This window comes from Dendropsophus ebraccatus, chromosome 13, assembly GCF_027789765.1.
Source record: "Dendropsophus ebraccatus isolate aDenEbr1 chromosome 13, aDenEbr1.pat, whole genome shotgun sequence".
NCBI lineage: Eukaryota > Metazoa > Chordata > Amphibia > Anura > Hylidae > Dendropsophus > Dendropsophus ebraccatus.
Window position 1 is genome coordinate 74,461,741 of NC_091466.1, and position 18,998 is coordinate 74,480,738.

An 18,998-nucleotide genomic window follows, 5' to 3' on the forward strand; every position below is an offset into this window, starting at 1 on the left:
CTTTTATAGAGCTTGGGAATCAAGGGCACTATGATAATAATGATGGATGGGGGTACCAGGTGTCAGTGACTGAGGAGCTGTCCTGTGGATAGCTTACCAGTGTGTTTTGCCTGGAAAACCCCTTTAATCTGCCCACTCCTTAACCCAGCCCAGCCTAATAGGATGAAGGACAATAAGCCAGTTACAGACGGCCATATTAACAATGCATTTCTGTGTCTGTTATGGACACAAGTCCTGGCCTGACCTCAGGTCTAATGACCCCGATACAACTGCATGCTAGGATTATGACTGGCCCCGGAGTGTACTGCACGTCAGAGAGAGGGAAGTCGGGGATAAAGATCACTCTTACAGTACTCAACCAGAAGAGCTTTTGGATGTTTTACATGATACATGCATACCGGTCATTGCAGGTAACGCTGTAGGATAGGCTGTGGCTTAGCACTATTTCTTACCATTATACTGTATAACTTCTATATGGCATGTTTCTGCAGATTTCTGCTCTGCAGGCCTGATGTCTAATTTCCAGCTATCTCTACGTTAGTAGATGTAGACTGGTCTCTGTAGTGTCTCCCATGTCCTGCACACACAGAGGATAGGATCCTGCCCCCTGTATCCCTATAGCACACACCATCAGAAGCAGCAGGATGGAGGACATTACAGAGCAGTAATGAACAGTCTAAGCAGTGACTCTAAGGGCCCTATTCCACTGGACGATTATTGTTCAGATTATCGTTAAATCGTTCGAATCTAAACGATAATCGTTCGGTTGAAATGCAGTTAACGATTAACGGCCAAATGAGAAATCGCTGATCGCGACCTGGACCTATTTTTATCGTTGCCCATTCGCAAATCGTTCGCAATGAATAAGACGTCGTTCGGTCGTTCGCAGTAGATACGAATGCAATAGCGGAGAAATAGCGAAGAAAAAATACGATCATAAGTTATGATTATCGTTCCATGGAAATGAGTGAACGTTTTCAGGTCTTTCGCAATAGCGGTCGTTTGAAATCGTTAATCGTTAACGATTATGAGAACGATAATCGTCCGGTGGAATAGGGCCCTTAGATCTAATCTGATCCCTCTGTGAGCTCATTGTCTATTGTGTAAACTCAAGACAGAATTGAGTAAAGTAAATAAAAGTTTAAGGTAAGGAAAAGAGCCTGATTGGCAGAGGGGAAAAAAGGCATTTTTCTCTGATAAGATATATTTAAAAGTTTGAACGATTGATTTATAAAAATAAAAGTTTTTTCAGACAACAGTCACATCTTAAAGTCTATAGTACAATACAAAACACAATACATGCAAAGTGTTTTTGGTTTATTTTGTGTTTTTTTTTTTAACAAGCTTGTTTAAAATGCTCTTAATTAAAAGGGTACGCTAGCAAAATCTTTCCCTTTAAATCAACTGGTGCCAGAGATTTGTAATTTACTTCTATTAAAAAATCTCCAGTCTTCCAGTACTTATCATCTGCGTTATGTCCTGCAGGAAGTGGTGTTTTCTTTCCAGTCTGACACAGTGCTCTCTGCTGCCACCTCTGTCTATGTCAGGAACTGTCCAGAGCAGCAGCAAATCCCCATAGAAAACCTCTCCTGCTCTGGACAGTTCCTGACATGGACAGAGGTGGCAGTAGAGAGCACTGTGTCAGACTAGAGAGAATACACCACTTCCTGCAGGACATACAGCAGCTGATAAGTACTGGAAGACTGGAGATTTTGAAATAGAAGTAAATTACAAATCTCTGGCACTTTCTGGCCCCATTTGATTTTTTATTTTTTTTGGTGGAGTACCCCTTTGAGGTGCTGTAAGATCAGGTAGCTATCATCTAAGATTGTAGCGTTCTCTGCCACCCAGTGTCTTTGATATTTCGGATGCGCCCTGTACCTGTACGCTGTTTTACTGATCAGTTCATTACCAAGTTAAAGTATGAAACAGATTTCTGGTCAAATGGATCTGTCTGGAAGAAAACAAATAGGCAGAGCAAAGCGATGACAGCTTCGCAGTCCTGGTGCGGAGCTGCGCACAGATGCTGACTGTCAGCGCTATGCTGACAGCTTGATGCTGAAGCTAAATCTTTTACATGCTAATCCGCCTATTCTTGTCTTTGATACTGGCACCAATCCTGGAAACAAACATAGAACATGAGGAAACTAACAAGACCCTGACAATGTCTCATCTGGGAGGTGGCGTCCCATACATATGGATGCCGCTGTAGTGGCCCTCTTCGAGGGCAGCATTAGAAACAAATATTCTCAGCCATCAGATCTTTTATTTATAAAGAGTCAATGTATTCGGCTCTAAGGGAATGCATCAATAAAACATGCCGAATTCAAGGGGCACTGATATTACACGTACGTACAGCAGCCCCATTGTCCTTCACGCCCTTTGACCCCTTTCCGACCGCTAATAAACTGAGGAGTAGTTATTATCATTAAATCAATATCTCAAGAATGACAACTCTCTCGGGCTATTATAAGTACTGTATTCTGATCACGGGAGTGTATAGGTACAGTAGGAATCAATATACTGTCATTTAGTTATTAACTGCTTATCTGCCATGTCTTGTCCAGTATTGGACTATGTACTTTAACCTACTGGTCTGACTGGTGTCAGACAGTGCCAGAGGTTTGTAATTTCCTTCTATTTAAAAAAAATCTCCAGTCTTCCAGTACTTTTCAGCTGCTGTATGTCCTGCAGGAAGTGGTGTATTTCTTCCAGTCTGACATAATGCTCTCTGCTGCCACCTCTGTCCATGTCAGGAACTGTCCAGAGCAGCAGAGTTTTTCTATGGGGATTTGCTGCTCTGGACGGCTAATAGCTGTGGTAGATCGTGGTGGTTCAGAACGGGGTTGCCGTGCAACCCCTCTCTGAAGCCAATTGAGGCAGGACGTATTGGTACGTTTTTTGTGCAAGAAGGGGTTAAAGGGGCACTGCAGCGAAAAAAAAAACTTTCAAATCAAGTGTTGTCACAAATGGTTCGTTTACACAGAGATTTATCTGACAGATTTTTGAAGCCAAAACCAGGAACAGACTATAAACAGGGAACAGCTCATAAAGGAAAGACTGAGATTTCCCGTCTTTCCAAATCCATTCCTGGCTTTGGCTTTCAAAATCTGTCAGATAAATATCTCTCTGTGTAAACGGACCCAAAGTGGAAGAAATTTGTCATTTACTTCTATTAAAAATATCTCCAGACTTCCAGTACTTATCAGCTGCTTTATGTCCTGCAGGAAGTGGTGTATTCTTTCCAGTGTGGAGAGCAGGAGAGGTTTTCTGTGGGGATTTGCTGCTGCTCTGGACAGTTCCTGACATGGACAGAGGTGGCAGCAGAGAGCACTGTGTTAAACTGGAAAGAATACACCACTTTGTGCCGGACATACAGAAGCTGATAAGTACTGGAAGCCTGGAGATTTTTAAATAGAAGTAACATACACATATATATTTATTAACTTCCTGGAGTGCCCCTTTAAGTACTTAATGCAAGAAAACAAGTTGCTTGCCTGATCTCTCTGGGTGTGATCTGTTTTGCAAAGTGTTTTCTTGCATGAGCAAAGGCCACACTATGACTCAATGAGGACTGGGATAAGATGTGATAATACAATTACTATCCTTCTAGCTCTGTAGTCCTTGCAGAACTCATCCTTGCATCCAGCTGCCCGCAGCTGCTGCCAGATACACGCTATCGGATGACATTGCTCAGAAATGACCAACTAATTGTTGGTTATTCAATCCGATACTACGGGAGACATTTGGAAACAATTACTATAGAGCCGGCTCATGTCTTTTTACTGGAAAGTATGGAGCATGTGGAAACCTCAAGGCTCACTCAGATCCCAGCGTAAGCAAATAGGACATGGAATTGCATGTCCTGCATGGCGTATTCTTTCCAGTCTGACAGTGCTCTCTGCTGCCCCCTCTGACTGCCCAGAGCGGTAACAAATCCCCATAGAAAACCTCTCCTGCTCTGGACAGTTCCTGACATGGACAGAGGTGGCAGCAGAGAGCACTGTGTCAGACTGGAAAGAATCCACCACTTTCTGCAGGACATACAGAAGCTGATAAGTACTGGAAGACTGGAGGTTTTTACATAGAAGTATATGACAAATTTCTGCCACTTTTGATTTGGAAAAAAAAAATTCACTTGTGTGTCCCTTTAATATTTAATCCTTATGTAATGAAAAGTTATACAACTATATATACAACATATATCATTGTCAAGATCTCAGGTGTCATGGAAGAGAAGCGTTCTTTATTCATTGAGATGCTGAAGGCTCATACAGCCCTGAGTACTTACAGCTTGTGGTTAGCAACAATTCTGTACAATTCAGAAGCCCTTATGTGGATATATACTTTATACATTGATATATTGCAGTATATTCAGCACAAGGACTGGATACATTGATGGAAATGATCAGATTAGAAGATTCTGATGCAGAAGTTGGAGATCTGTGTGGTTAGACAGCACCAAGCTCTAGATATATAATCAGGAGAAGCGTTCGTCTGAGCGCTTCTCTCCCTGTGATCTCTGTCTTTATGCACGAGACAAGCTCCATTATTCACACATTCTGTAAATTTGTCTGTACTGGCAGATCCGCAATTAGAGACATTTTTAGTGGCCATTTTTATTGGGATATTCACCGAGCCCTGTGTAACCTATGGAGAGGGGTGGGGGTGGAAGGAGATTAGTCGCCAGCAGAGAGCAGAGAACAAAGGATTACACAGTGGCAGCTGTGTGAAAGCCAGTATTCAGAGGTCAGAGAAGTCCATGCTGACTTCAGAGGATATAGCCCGGTGATGTAGCTGTAAATTAACTCTTTGTTGTTCTGTTTTGGTGCCTCATCTCCCTTCCACCCCTCCTCTCTCCATAGAAAACCATGAACACAGGGGAGAGAGCTTCAAACTGCTTTTTCATGATAAAAATGCATTTTTCTGCTAATAAACCCAATTACAAAGTTTCTTAAAATCGCCTGTACTATTGATTTCTGCTAAAAAAAAAAAAATGTAACTTTAACATGTTAATCGCCTTCCCGGTTTTTGTGGGTCTGCAAAAAAAAAAAAAATGTAATAAAGTTGCACTACCGACAAACGTTTTGCAGACTGTGGACATAATATACGATCCTGAAAAACGACTGAACATGTGAATGAGGCCCCAGTCTAGGGAGTGCGTCTAATATATATAGAGATCACTGGGGGTCTAAGCACTCGGACCTCAACTGATCAAACCCTGTGTCTAAAGTGATGTTTCCCCCCAGTGCCTGTACTGTGTAACCCCTGTAAATCACCTTAAACAGTGATGCTGACGCTAAGCATGCTGGGAGTATCTAAATATCACAAATTTACTAAATATTCTACTGGCTTTGAATAAAATGGCTTTTAACATTGCCACCATATGCCGAACCGTTCATGCTACAGATCTTAAAAGGGAGACGAGTGACGTCTAAACATGACATGCGTTCTGTATTTTTTTCCGAACATATTGCTGCGCAAAATTATTTATGCCACTTTTAGGGAATAAAGGGAATATTTAATGTAGACGTTCAGATCGTCACCTTGAAACAGGTTAAATTTTCCCTTGTATTAAGAATTAATATTGAGTTTACATATCTGAAGCATTGCTGACGCGTCCGCCAGTCCTCGGAGCGGCTGAGCAGTCAGGAAGGTAACTCACTCTGTCATATTATGGAGGACCTGCTGTATCGTTTCCTCTGATGTATTGGATGTGCTATATACTCTGTTGATAAACTGAAGAACTTATGTTTGTATAGGAGCTCACTGGTCTAGAATACTCCAGCTAGCATAGTCCCTTGTTGAACCTCACAGCCCGAGCCCCCCCTTCTATGGTCTCTATACACCTTCAATATCGATAATGATGGTGACAGTCTGCTGGCCATCGCTCTGTGTAATAGCAAACCACCGCTGTCTCTGGGCTACTAGGATGATCTAAAGATTCTCTGCAGCTCCCCGCTCACTGTCGTTGCATGTAATAGCAGCAATTGTTAACCGGTGGCTAAAGAAGTTGGATTAGGCCTTTGTGAGCAAGATTGGCGCTCGTTTACACTGTTGATCGGGCCCGTGAAATAAGGCCCTAAGGCCTATGGCTCTCTCCATGTGTTCCAGGACTCCCTGGGCTACATCCAAGAATTCTTGAGTCACGCTTATCTCTAGTGGAGAACAATGGACACCCCACTTTAATGGCAGCATATTCCTTTATATTGCATGGTACATTTCATGCAACCTGCACAGGAGGGATCCAACGAGTCTTCAGTGCAGGTGTGGACACAGCCTTATTTACACCACTGATTATAATGTACGCTGTGTCATTAGACATGTCATGGGAGTTACTTTCTCTCCGTAGATTGCACGCTGTACACTATCTATAGTAGTTCCATTAGTTTTATATGTCTTAGGGCCCTATTACACAGGACAATTATCATGCAAATTATGGTTATATCGTTCAAATAGATAAGATTTTTTTGTGTGTAAATGCAGGCAACCATCAAATGACCGATGAGAAATCGCTCGTTTGGTGCTGACACCAAAATCATTGTTAATCGTTCGCTGTAATTCGGCATTCGCTCACTAATCGTTCAGTGTAATTCCACATCGTTCCTTCATTTTCTGGGATCAGATGGAGTAACTGATCATAGTAACCATACTAACTAATGACTATCATTCTGTGTAACATGGTTGAACGATTTCAGGTAAATAATAAACAACGATGTTTGCAATCTTTTATCATTAATTGTTTCATCTTAAGTCCTATTACACGGGACGATGCTGAGGAGCAAGCGAGCGCCGACCTGTCAGATCAGGGCCCGCTTACTCCTTGTTCCCCGTTGCTGCTGGTGCTATTACATGCACTGACAGCAAGTAGGTAAGAGTGTGTGTGTGTGTGTGGGGGGGGCTGCCCGGACGATCCTTGGACCTTTATGGGTAGTCCATTGGAGATGGCGGCAGTCCTGTTGCGCGGAGTACCGGCCAGTAGACTATCGCTAGTGTTGTTGTTTTTCAATAAGTTCAAAGACAACGATCAGCCAACCTCGACCTACTACACCAAGTGATTATCAGCTGTAACGGACAATAATTGGCCTAATACGGCCAATAATCACTTGGTGTAATAGGACCTTTACAGTGGAATGAGTTCAAAGGGTAAATTTGTTCTCCCTCAAAATCCACCCATAGTGAATTTACATGTGGATTTTACTGTGGTATATCTACGCCTATTACATGTGGAAACACGCAGAAAAGTGACATGTTCCTTTTACTTCCACACAGCGTGGATCTGAGCCATGTGAACGCGTGGTAAATCTACTTTAGTCATAGGGCCTCAATAGCCAAAACTAGGCCACAGCCTGGTTGCTCATAGCAACCAATAAGAGATCAGCTTTCATTTCTCACACTGCTCTGGTAAAATGAAAGCTGAGCTGTGATTGGTTCCTCTCCTCTGAGCTGTCAGGGCATGCTGTATGGCAAAACCAACACTTCATGTCATTTACAGGGTAATCTAGCACTAAAGTAAATGAAGATGATGAAGTAAAAAAAAAAAAAAAATTAAAGTGTTAAATGTGTCAATGAGATAAACTGAGAAGGAAAGCCTCATTATTCAGATGAGCTTAATAAGCTACTAAGATGCAGGGAAGGTGCGTGATCGCTGTGTGAATAGTAATACATCCATTAAATGGGAGATGCTGGAAGGCGCTAGGTGTACGGACTTGTCCTTACGATATGGGAGCCTACATTGCTTCATATGTAGTTATAGAACAGGGTTGCTCCATAGATATATACAGGCTCAGTGGTGGACACTGGGGGGCGGGGCATGGTCACATGCTCCTCCATGTCGGCCATTTTATGGACAGTAACAAAACAGGGCAGGACAGCGCAGCCTGGAGGAGGGGGGTCTGATTTTAGCTCTATGAGGTACACAGGAAGCTGCTGTCAGTATATACAGAGAGTACACCTACTAATACTGTATACTGACCTATTTTACTATAAAGTGGCCAACCCTTTTAATAAACTGCAAGTGCGGGACTCAAAATCTGGTCGACCATGGTGTACACTTCTGTATCGGCCTACAAGGACCTAAAGAGGTGCCAGACAATCTATAGAAGGCTAGTGCTGCCCTATGAACAACACTTAGGTGGGGTATCCTGTGGCAGGGGAACCTGCGACTTATGTCTCTATGAACAAAGGGGTCGGCTATGATTTTCCACCACGGCTGACCTCTTTCACCACTGACCTCAACCCGTGAGTGTCAGGTTCAGATGCAAAAATCTAAGTGTATGAGGACCTGAAGACTTTGCTGACATTGGTATTCCTCAACTGTATAAGTGCAAGTATAAGTGTCAGCTACCAAGTGTTCTGTGCCACTTCTGTAAACCGATACCATCACACATGCCGTACCTCTCGGTGACAATAAGTATAAAGCCACTTGTTCTTACAAAAGCTTCTGCTCCTTTTATCCGGCTGCCACCCTCTTACGAACCTCAGGACCAGAGGCTATTAGTGTGATGGTATCATTGTGTTTAGTGATAATTACTGTGAGTATTTTTCTATAGCTGCTTGATGTTGCAGTTTCTAGATTTGGTGCATTGTGCCAAGTAACAGGCCTGTGCTTGCCAACATAAGAAAACAAATCTCCAAAGACTCACGGCTGTGTGAAGCCGTATCTGAAATGGGGACCTCTAACATGAAGCTATGGACAGCCGGCTGTAGATGTCCATGGATAGACATGGGAGCCTCCATTGGTTACCAGACAACAAAATTGTTTAGTCTTCTACAACCAGGGAGCGAAGACAATGTACAAGACTATGGGGGTCAGATAGCTGCTTTTAATCCAAGATCTGTCCTGGGATTCGTTCCACAACTTTTAAACTGGCAGCCCTGTGTCAAATTGGCGTGGCCTAGAGTGTCTGTGCCCTAGGCCTGCACCGCCTCTCTGTCCCTTCTCCCCAACCTCTTCAACATTAGGAATGCCCCAGGTACGATTTCTCCTAATCACCACTTGTCTGAACACTGCACATGGGCCTTAATGATCCAGCACAAGTGCAGTGTTCAGACAAGTGATGAATAGGAGAAATCCTACCCGGGGCATTCCTCATGATGAAGAGGGAGGGGAGGAGGGACGGTGCAATCCTAGGGCATACATGCTCTAGGCCACGCCTATTTGACACAGGGCTGCAAGATTAAAAGTTGTTTTTTAGGACAATAACTGCATCACCTGCCGAACAGACCCCAGGACAAAGCTTGTATTAAAAGCAGCTATCGGTCGGTAAGAGGGGCAGATTTTGGGTACAGAGTCACTTTACGATTTCCCTGCAGCGCCGATGCTCCCTGGATTTATGTAGTGGCGCAGTGCCACTATATAAATCCTATGCCCACCAGAGCTAGCATAGGTTTCCTTATCATCTTTCAGCTTGAAAAATGATATATGCAGTGGACCCAGAGCCCGCGCCTCCCACCCCCTCCTTGTCCCTCTAGCACAATGGGCATAGAGGGGCTTGTTGCGAAAAAATCAAGCTTGATCGCTCTGCATTTGATTAATGGTGGCTGACTTAGTTGAATGCAGGGAAACATGGATACAGCCATAGGCCATAAAATATATCCATGTTTTCCAGGACTTCCTAGGGCTGCAGCCAACTTCGTCATCCACCTTTATTCAATTGCCGAACGATGGAACTCGAGCATGCTGAGGTGCGCTCATCTCTAATGGGGACTGTGCCAATTTGTTAAGATATATGTTCCTTGAAGGCACAAATGCGATGTGGACCCTGCCTAAGAAAAACCCCTTTAAGAGTAGAAGCCCCAGATCTTCACGCTCACACGCAGCAGAGGAAGATTAGGCTTATACGAATACTTCCACTCCCAGCTGACTGCAAGCTGTTGGCCAGGACTTGTGTTAAATTATGGATTTTTTTCTGCTCCATTGCTGTTCGGCCCTGGGAGAGTTCCTCTAAATCATGATCTGTACAGAGACAACATACATAAGGTGACAAAGCACCAAGCCCAAAAGCATTTGCAGGCAGCCTTTCCTCTTCCGAATTGCTGCAGGTAACAATCCTATCAGTGGAGTTAGCAGTGCTCCTATGTGTACAGTGTATAGAAAAGTATAATGTAACACCGCGCACAACCTGACAATATTATGGAGCATAAAAGCAGGTTGTTCAGCTGGCAGCCCACAGACTGGATGCCGCTCTCATTGTGACTGCAAGCAGCGAGTGCTCAGGAGTGGAGATTAGTATGAATGTTCAACGTGGAAGAGACTGGAGGAGGGAAGCTTGGGGGTAAGCTCGGCGGACGGATCTGGAGGGCAATTCTAGAATGCACTATATGGCACTCAGCACTTTATGATTTGGTTGTGAGTAGCTGTGATTGGGAACATGCATATTCTTCTTACATCTCATTTCTACCTGCTGTTACTGCAGTTTGTCTGCAAAGTTATATATGCAGAATAGCTACCAGTTACAGCGCAGTAGGGTCCTTTATGTGGTTAAGTGGTGGCCCATCAACAAACTCCCAGATCAAATGCCCTGGGATAGTGTAAGGGTCCTATTAGACAAAGCGATTTTTAACAATTATCGATTAACGTTAAACAATTGTTTACCGTTAACCTGAAATCATTTGCCAAATGACACAGAACGATAGTCGTTAGTTACGATTGTTACAACGATCGTTTACACCATCTGACCCCAGCCAATGAAGGAACAATGTGGAATTACACAGGACGATAAGTGAACGAATGCTGACGATTAACAATGATTTTGGGGTCTGATCTAAATGAACGATCAACGACACACTACGATTTTTTTATGATTGCTTGCAATTACACAGAACGATTATCGTTTAAATTCGAACAATCTAGCGATTTTGGCGCACAATAATCGTCCTGTGTGATAGGACCTTAAGAAATGCTGTGAGTAGTCAACGGCAAAAAATCCACAATATGGTGGGCGACTATGTCAGAGCTCTCAAATCTAAAGTGGGGAAGGGTGGGTAGCCATCTTTGAAAAGCCATTGAGTCTTTAATGGGGTTGTTCGGCAAACAGATGACGGCTAAAGCCTTTTGCTCCTGGTCCGCTAACTTTCTTAAATTCCATGTCTCAGTTGGGCTTACTTCTGAGACGTGGTGTCTAAGACAGTAAGCAAAAGGCTTCAGCCATCCTGTAAATAAGAGCCATGGCCGCCATATTTTATCATAATTCTGTTCTAGAAGCATGTCTGTGGAGAGGAGTTCCTCCATTCTCTGAATGGAAGTAAGTTGTTCAGCTAACCATTCTTGGGGGTGGTTGGGGGTGGGTGGAGTTTGGGTGGAGTTGACCTCCAATGTCCAAACTTGGGAGCTCACCTAGAGAAGGATAGGCCATCTAATAGTTTTTTGGCCAGAAAACTCCTTAAAGTTGCTGACTTGGATAGAGCCATCTACTACAGTAACTTACTGCAGTCAGATAGTTCAACCATATTGGTTGTTGACAAGCTTTCCCATGAATCAATATAGCCGGAAAAAAGTGGAGTCAGAACAGGGATTGTGTACAAAACTTGCGGATCGTCGGATATTGTACCGTCCAACGTGAGCTACTCCCCCCTGCAATAATCTTTGCAGAATGGGCAGGACACCATCTCTGGATGTACACTTTATGGGCATACATATCATTGAGATGGGAAAAAGTGGAGCCTCAGTTAAGAGTCATAGCACAGAGATTGCCAGATATCTCTCCTGGGAAGAAAACCTGTTGCCAAGGGGGGTCTCCTAGTGAGGAGATCACCAAACCACCCTGTAGTCCCTTAAATACCATAGAGATGGACCATGGTGCTACTATAAGGGGTCTTAAAAAGAGTCCTGGGTGGTCCCATTAATTTCTCTACTGGTAAGGAGCAATGCAGGGGTCTTCCCTAGAGTACTTCGAGGATATTGACAGTCATGTAAAGGAATGGGCAAGAAACTCCTGGCAACATCAGATGTCCTAAATATATCTATATTCTCTTCAGGAGCTCCCCCATAAGTGCCTCTTCCCTGTCTGTAAGAACATTGTCAGCTATCTTATGCCTCGTAATTGCCTTTTTCCCTTCTCTGCTGTTTGTCTTAGTGACGTCTTTTCTGGCTTTGGCTGTTAATTTCAGTGACATCATTGTCTCCTGTGAAGAGCTGTGACAGAAATGATAGGCCAAAAATATACAGTGACTAACGGAATCCTCCATATCCCGCCACCTACCTTCCCCGGTGATGACAGTCAGTAGAGAACAGAGAGGGGGAAGACTGTAATAAACAGATCGACATGCAAATGATCACTGACTGAGCTCCCATTCTCCCTTCACATTTACATACACAATGCTTTCTGGAATATGAAGGCGACTTTATTACTTACATTTATTTATAGTTCTAATTCAGGGAATATTGGAGCGGATCCGTCAGTGTCATACGCTGCCCTATCTTCTTCAATAACTGGATAGTAGGTCATGTACCGTCCAGGAATAATAAAGACTCCGGAATAGATTGGAATTCCTAAACTAGGCTCCATATACTGGGCAGAGGCCAATAATGTGTCCACATTGGCCTCCATTTAAGACATATACCTGCTGGGTTTACTGGATGGACTAGCAAGGACCTTGGCACTGTTCCATTGAGCTGGAACACATAAACAACCAAAAACATTTTTACTATGGGGCCATTAGAAGTATACGTCATGGACTCCTGCTTGGCATATACATTGCGATATGAAACTGGCCAAAAATGATCTACTAAAGATACCAGGGCCTACAGTATACACAGCACTTTGGACACTTACATATGAGGGACCAGGATTAAAGTCTGGGTTCGTACATAGTACTTTGGTCCATATTTTTAACCAAAACCAAGAGTAGATCCAAAACACGGAGGAAGGTGCAACTTTTTCCACTGTGGTTGTTCTTGATGTTAGTGATGAGTGAACTCTGGTTCGTCCAAACCCGAACACTCGGCATTTAACTCACAGTGGCTGGAGAAATTGGATGTAGCCATAGGATGCCAGGAAAATATGGATACAGCTTATGGCCTATGGCTGAGTTCATTTTTTCCAGGACTCCATAGGGCTATATCAGATTTCTCCAGGAAAATCAAATGCTGAGTGTTTGGGTTTGGACAAACCAGAGTGTTCAGCAGGTTCGCTCTTCACTTCTTGGTGTCATTTCCACTCCCGGTTTTGGTTAAATACTGACCAGATTGATGACCAAATAATGTACAAAATAGTATGTGTAACCTCCATATTATTAATCAAAAAATTCCTGTAATTATACTTTTTGCCGATACAATATAAAAATCCAGATCTTAAGGGTCCTATTAGACAAAGGAACTTTTAATGATTAATGATCACAAACTATATCGTTTACCTGAAATCGTTCACTATCCTCTGATAGTCGTCCATCGTCTGATCCCAGCAAATGAAGGAACGATGTGGAATCACACTGAACGATTAGTGACCGAATGCGGAATTACAGCGAAAGATTAACAATGATTTTGATGTCAGCACCAAACGAACGGTGAACGCTTTCTTGTTGGTCGTTTGATTGTTGCCTGCATTTATATAAAACGATTAATGTTTAAATAGAACAATATGACGATAATTCGCACAATAATCGTCCCGTGTAATAGGGCCCTAAGGGCTAGGACAAATGACTCGAAATATAAGTGTGTGAGCCGCCAACATGATCTTTTTTTTCTTTTTGCTTTATGCTGTAGAGAAGACTTTTGGCTTTTGGTTTAGTGTTCTTTAGAAAGCATCTTGTGCCACTTCAATGTGAAGTGAAGACGGAGGTGAGAGCAAAGAGATGCCTCTTGTCCGTAATTATTATATAAGGAGTATTTTCCCGGTGGATGAGTTCTTCTAGCTGAATAACTGCAGTCATTGGGAGCGAGTTTTTTTTCATTAGTTTTACTCTGCTTTCTTCTCCTCTATTCAGGAACGGTGTCTGGACTGCAGTTTATCGGTCGCGGGTACAACCTGACAGTTTCTCAAGGACATGAAGCCAAGCTGAACTGCAGTTTATTGGGCATGGAGTTGCCAGAGATCCAGTGGCTGAAGGATGGCATTGCGGTGCAGAGTGCAGACCAGATGTACATTCCCGTGATGGAAGATCATTGGATCAGCTTCCTCAGGTACGTTATCTGGCCCTGGCTTCCTCTGTGTATTAGTAACAGATGGAAACAGATGATACAGATGTCTCCTTATATAGACACTGGACTACCCATCTCGGGATACTATGCCGATGCCCCATGCACGTGGTATTCTGAGATCTTAATATAGATAGAGAAATATAGCAGGAACCAAGTATACTTTGCCAGCTTCTGGTTTCCATTGGGGGGTGAGTTCACTTCCATAGTAGAGACAAGAGTCTGACTAACTACACCTTACATAGTTTTTTAGTCTCAAACTCTGTGTACTCTATTGATTCTTAGAATAAGAAAAGCAACCAGGCACATTCAAGGGGAACTATTGGCAGGATAGATGACTCTAACCTGCTGATAGCTCCCTAGTGGGCAGGGGCACTGAGGATGAAGGTATGTCTCTTACCTTCATCCTCAGATCTGTTCCCATGCTGTTCCTTCTGACATCCTCCTCTGCCTGGTAATCCAATAGGAGCACTGGAGGTAGCCCAATCCCCGACCCCCCCCCCCCCCCCCCCCAGAGTCAGTTCCTCCATTGATAACCATTATTGGAGCCAGGCCTGCGAGGACCATAGTCCCCGCCTCTCCACTGCAATGTGATCTGTGCAGGGGGGGGGGGGGGGGCGCTTATCATGCAGGAGATTTCACAGCTAACCACACAGGAATAGTGCAGAGGATGATGGCAACAGACCTTCATCCTCAGCTCCCCATGACCACAAGGGAGCTATCAGTTGGTTATATTTGGCTAACCTGCTGATAGCTCCCCTATAAAGGGGTAACCTGCCCATACAAAATCTTTTAATATGGACACTAGGTGCTTTAAAAATGAAAAAAAAACAAAAGCTACTCGCCTGCCTCAATCCCCTGCAGCTGCACTGGTTCCCCACTGCTTCCTCTGATGTGTCTGCAGGAACTGTCTGATCAGCCAATCACAGGTAACTGCTGTGGTCAGTGATTGGCTGAGCAGGCACTTCCTGTAGAGGAAGCGGTGAGCAGCAGGGGTCTGGTGCAGTCATAGTGGCAGCTATGGTCAGCAGGGCAGGACAGTCACTTGCTTATGGTCTGATTATAGGTTGTAGATTATAGCACTAACAAATGTTGTTATATTGTATTGATGATCATTAGAGAGGAGCAAGAACCCAAACTCTCAGCATATGATTACCCGTGGCTGAAAAAGTTGTATGCAGCCCTAGGGAGTCCTGGAAAACATGCATACGGCCTATGTCCTATGGGTGTATCCATATTTTCCAGCCAGCCTTTGGGCTGCATTCAACGGTAATCTCGGGGTTTGGACAAACCTGAAGGTACTCCAGGTTTGCTCATCTCTAATGATGGTTTTGGCTGAAATGTTTAAGCAGATTCTGGTCTAATGACTGGTCATCCAATGCGAGGAACGGCCATCTGTAGGACGCAGAATCTCGGCAGCTATATTATACTATAATTATAATTTTAATACCATTGCTCATCAAGAGATATACTGAGCCTGGCTGCAGGGCTGATATGTTATATCTCATTTCCGAGTCTTATATAGCTTCCTGCATATCATATGAACATTCAGCAAGGCCATTGGTTTACAAAGAAAACTTATCTTGGCCTGCCAAGCAATGAAAAGAACAATGCAAACACCGAGCAGAGAAATCCGATGCTGCTGCATTACATAGTGAGCAACGCTATACCGCCATACTGTAGGGTGAGCACAATTAACACTGTTACACGAATGCATTTTCAGCTTAAAAAACGTTGAGCGTCCCGACGCTGGGAAATACTGGTGCGAAGCGGAAAATAACGGACTGAAGGTGGTATCGGAGGCCATTTGGATCATGGTGGAAGGTAAGGATTAAGCATTTCACCATATTTGTTATAGAGTGTTTTCTCTGCTTTCTCTGCTCATGAATGATGGGAATTGTAGTTTTGCCACAGCTGGAGGGCCTGAGTTTGACGCTCCTGACCAAGCCAGTTATTCCACAAAACTGCACCAACTCCTTCAGCTGGGTTGTGTTGTGCAGCAGCATTTCAAAGATCTGGTCTTTTCCGAAAAAAGTTCCCTCTTAGGGCCCTATTACTCAGGACGATTATCGTGGGAATTATCGTTATATTGTTCCAAATTTGATTATAATCATTTTGTGTAAATGCAGGCAACGATGAAAAGACCAACGATAAATCGTTTGTTTGGTGCCCACACCAAAATCATTGTTAATCGTTCGTTGTACTTCCACATTTGTTCACTAATCGTTCAATGTAATTCCTCAACTTTCCTTCATTTGCTGGGATCAGATGGAGTAAACGATCGTAGTAATGACTATTTATCATTTATTATAATCATTAAAAATTGCTTCATCTAATAGGACCCTTACACTATTCCAGTGCAGCTTTATGTTTAGGGTCATTCCCCTCTTGGAAGGTGTCAATGTTATTTTGTGACTTCCCTAGTGAATAGGCTTTACCCGACCTTATGTAGAGGTTTATATGCACTCACAACTTTTTAGTGATAATTTTTTATTTATTTATTCATTTTTTTAAGGTTTTATTTCATTTTACTGTAACCATTTTCAGATTATTTGATCAGATCTATTTAAAGTGACTCTGCACACACAATCTGACCCCCCCCCCCCCCCCCCCCAAAACCACTTGTACCTTCGGATAGCTGCTTTTAATGAATTCTTGGCCAACAGCTGTTGATAATGTATGGCCACTTTAAAGTGTACCTCCAGACCTGTCCCCAGTTAAACATGGAGAGATGCAGCTCACCCCAGGCAGTCCCATTGCCAAATCAACCGTATGAAGCCTAGCAAGTTACACAATCCTATTAATAGGGCTGGTGCACAGAACACGTTGGGCGTTGTTCAGGTGCTTCAGCAACCCAACCGCCCGGCACAAGCTGTGTCTCTATGCCAAAAACTGGAGGTAACGTTACCTTTTGTAGCTCCTTAAAGTGACTCTGTACCCACAATCTGACCCCCCCAAACCGCTTGTACATTCAGATAGCTGCTTTTAATCAAAGATCTGTCCTGGGGTACGTTTAGCAGGTGATGCAGTTTTTGTCCTAAAAAAACAACTTTTAAACTTGCAGCCCTGAGTCAAATTGGTGTGGCCTAGATTGTCTGTGCCCTAGGCCTGCACCGTCCCTCTTTTCCTCCTCCCCACCCTCTTCATTAGGAATGCTCCAGGCAGGATTTTTCCTATTCATCAGCTGTGTGAACACTGCACATGTGTTGGATGGTTAAGGCACCTGTGCTGTGTTCACACAAGTGATAATTAGGAAAAATACTGACCAGGGCATTGCTAATGGTGAAGAGGGTGGGTAGGAGGGACAGAGAGGCGGTGCAGGCCTAGGGCACAGACACTCTAGGTCACGCTAATTTGACACAGGACTGTGTCAAGTTTAAAAGTTGTTTTTTAGGACAATAACTTCATCACCTGCCGAACGGACCGCAGGACAGATCTTGGATTAAAAGCAGCTATCCGAAGGTACAAGTGGTCTGGGGGGGGCAGATTGTGGGTACAGAGTCGCTTTAAAGACTAGAGCTATGGCCTCTATCTGATACAGCTGAGAAAGCACATGACAATCACTTCCATTCATCTGAATGACTCGGTACTTGGATTTCTGTAAAATGAAATGTAAGGGACCCTCGCCGAAGCCGCGTGTGGATTCACCCTAACAAGGCAAAACTAAAATCTGCATTCTCCCGTCTGGCGGATGACTCCTGTTGCCCCCTCTTTACATGTAAATGGCAGCATAGACCTCTAGCGTCTCCCTTCCCCTTCTAGAGCCTAACCTCTATTGACTTCCATATCCCATATCTGTTGACATTCCTCCCGGCTGTAAGGATACGAGGATGGGGAGGACATGTCACCAGACGGGTCAGAAAATACTTTCCTAGCAAAGTGCCATCTGTAACATCTGAGTCGGTGCCATAAGATTACAATGAGCTATAGGACTCCATCTTGGAAACTGCTTGTGTATTCGCCTTTTCGGCTGTTGTTTTCTCATCCGAGCAGATTCATATGTGAGAGTGTATTCACTATGAGTCAGAGCTGCATCCAGGGGGATTCCATTAACTTCAGCAACCTTCCTATATCCTTCCCAACAACTACGACTCACAACATGCAGGCCCTCCCCGGAGCCCGGCCGTATCAATCAGCCGCATCACCCACACACTCTCCGCAGCCCCTCACCAAGTGTTAGCAGCTTCTTCCTCCATTTATCTCACCTCTCTCCTGCTGGCTCCATCCATCTTTCTTCCTCCCACACAACAAACGCCTTTTATATACCTTTTCTTTAACCCTTTTGTCTCCATTGCAGTCTTCCTCTTAGACAAGGACTGTGCAGGGACGGCAGGGGTTAGTGCCTAGCTAGTTAGTGAGTCCGTCTCCAGCTGGGAGCCCGGTTATTTGGGTTATTGCTGCTGTAAGCACATTTCTCCATTGTATAGGGACATAATGGATAGTGAAGACATGGCCTACTTCTCTGCTCATTAATTTACTAGGCCTACCATCCAAATCTTCCTGTTCTCATGCATAACTACATGCCTGCGGCTAAAGGCGATATTACACACAACGATTATCGGCCGATAATTACCGATAATCGCTTGGTGTAATAGGACGCAATGCACAATGGCGGCTGATCGTAGTCTTTTAACACGTCGAAAATAAGGATCGTCCGAGCAGCTTCTCCCGACGCTCGCTGGTGGTAAGCGAGCAACAAAGGGGAAGCGAGCACTTACCTGACAGGTCAGCCCTCGCTTCCACCTCAATATCATGCTGTGTAATGTGGCCTTAGAGGCAGTAAACCAGATTTTTTTTTTTTCTTACAAATCAACTAGTGCCAGAGATTTGTCATTTATTCCTTTTTAAAAAAATCTCAAGT

The 18,998-nt window shown here is 43.8% G+C and overlaps 2 protein-coding genes across 4 annotated transcripts in view; one reads left to right on the forward strand and one right to left on the reverse strand.

Moving 5' to 3' along the window:
* Positions 1 to 18,998, reverse strand: part of RPAP1 (RNA polymerase II associated protein 1) — a 219,531-nt gene that overhangs the window by 112,034 nt on the left and 88,499 nt on the right. Inside the window, exon 1 of one of the 2 annotated variants that reach the window (XM_069950968.1) lies at positions 12,357 to 12,403. The exons of the other annotated variant lie outside the window; for it this stretch is intronic. The gene's annotated coding sequence lies outside the window, so the exon portion shown is untranslated. Of the gene's footprint in view, positions 1 to 12,356; positions 12,404 to 18,998 lie in introns of those variants that run through there. 2 annotated transcript variants of the gene reach the window in all.
* The window catches only part of TYRO3 (TYRO3 protein tyrosine kinase), a 111,983-nt gene that overhangs the window by 27,933 nt on the left and 65,052 nt on the right, over positions 1 to 18,998 (forward strand). The window contains exons 1-3 of one of the 2 annotated variants that reach the window (XM_069950970.1): positions 7,454 to 7,496; positions 13,927 to 14,122; positions 15,861 to 15,961. In XM_069950970.1, coding sequence (XP_069807071.1) covers positions 7,457 to 7,496; positions 13,927 to 14,122; positions 15,861 to 15,961 — 337 coding nt within the window. In that variant the 5' untranslated portion in view covers positions 7,454 to 7,456. Of the gene's footprint in view, positions 1 to 7,453; positions 7,497 to 13,926; positions 14,123 to 15,860; positions 15,962 to 18,998 lie in introns of those variants that run through there. The other variant, XM_069950969.1, reaches the window with a different exon arrangement.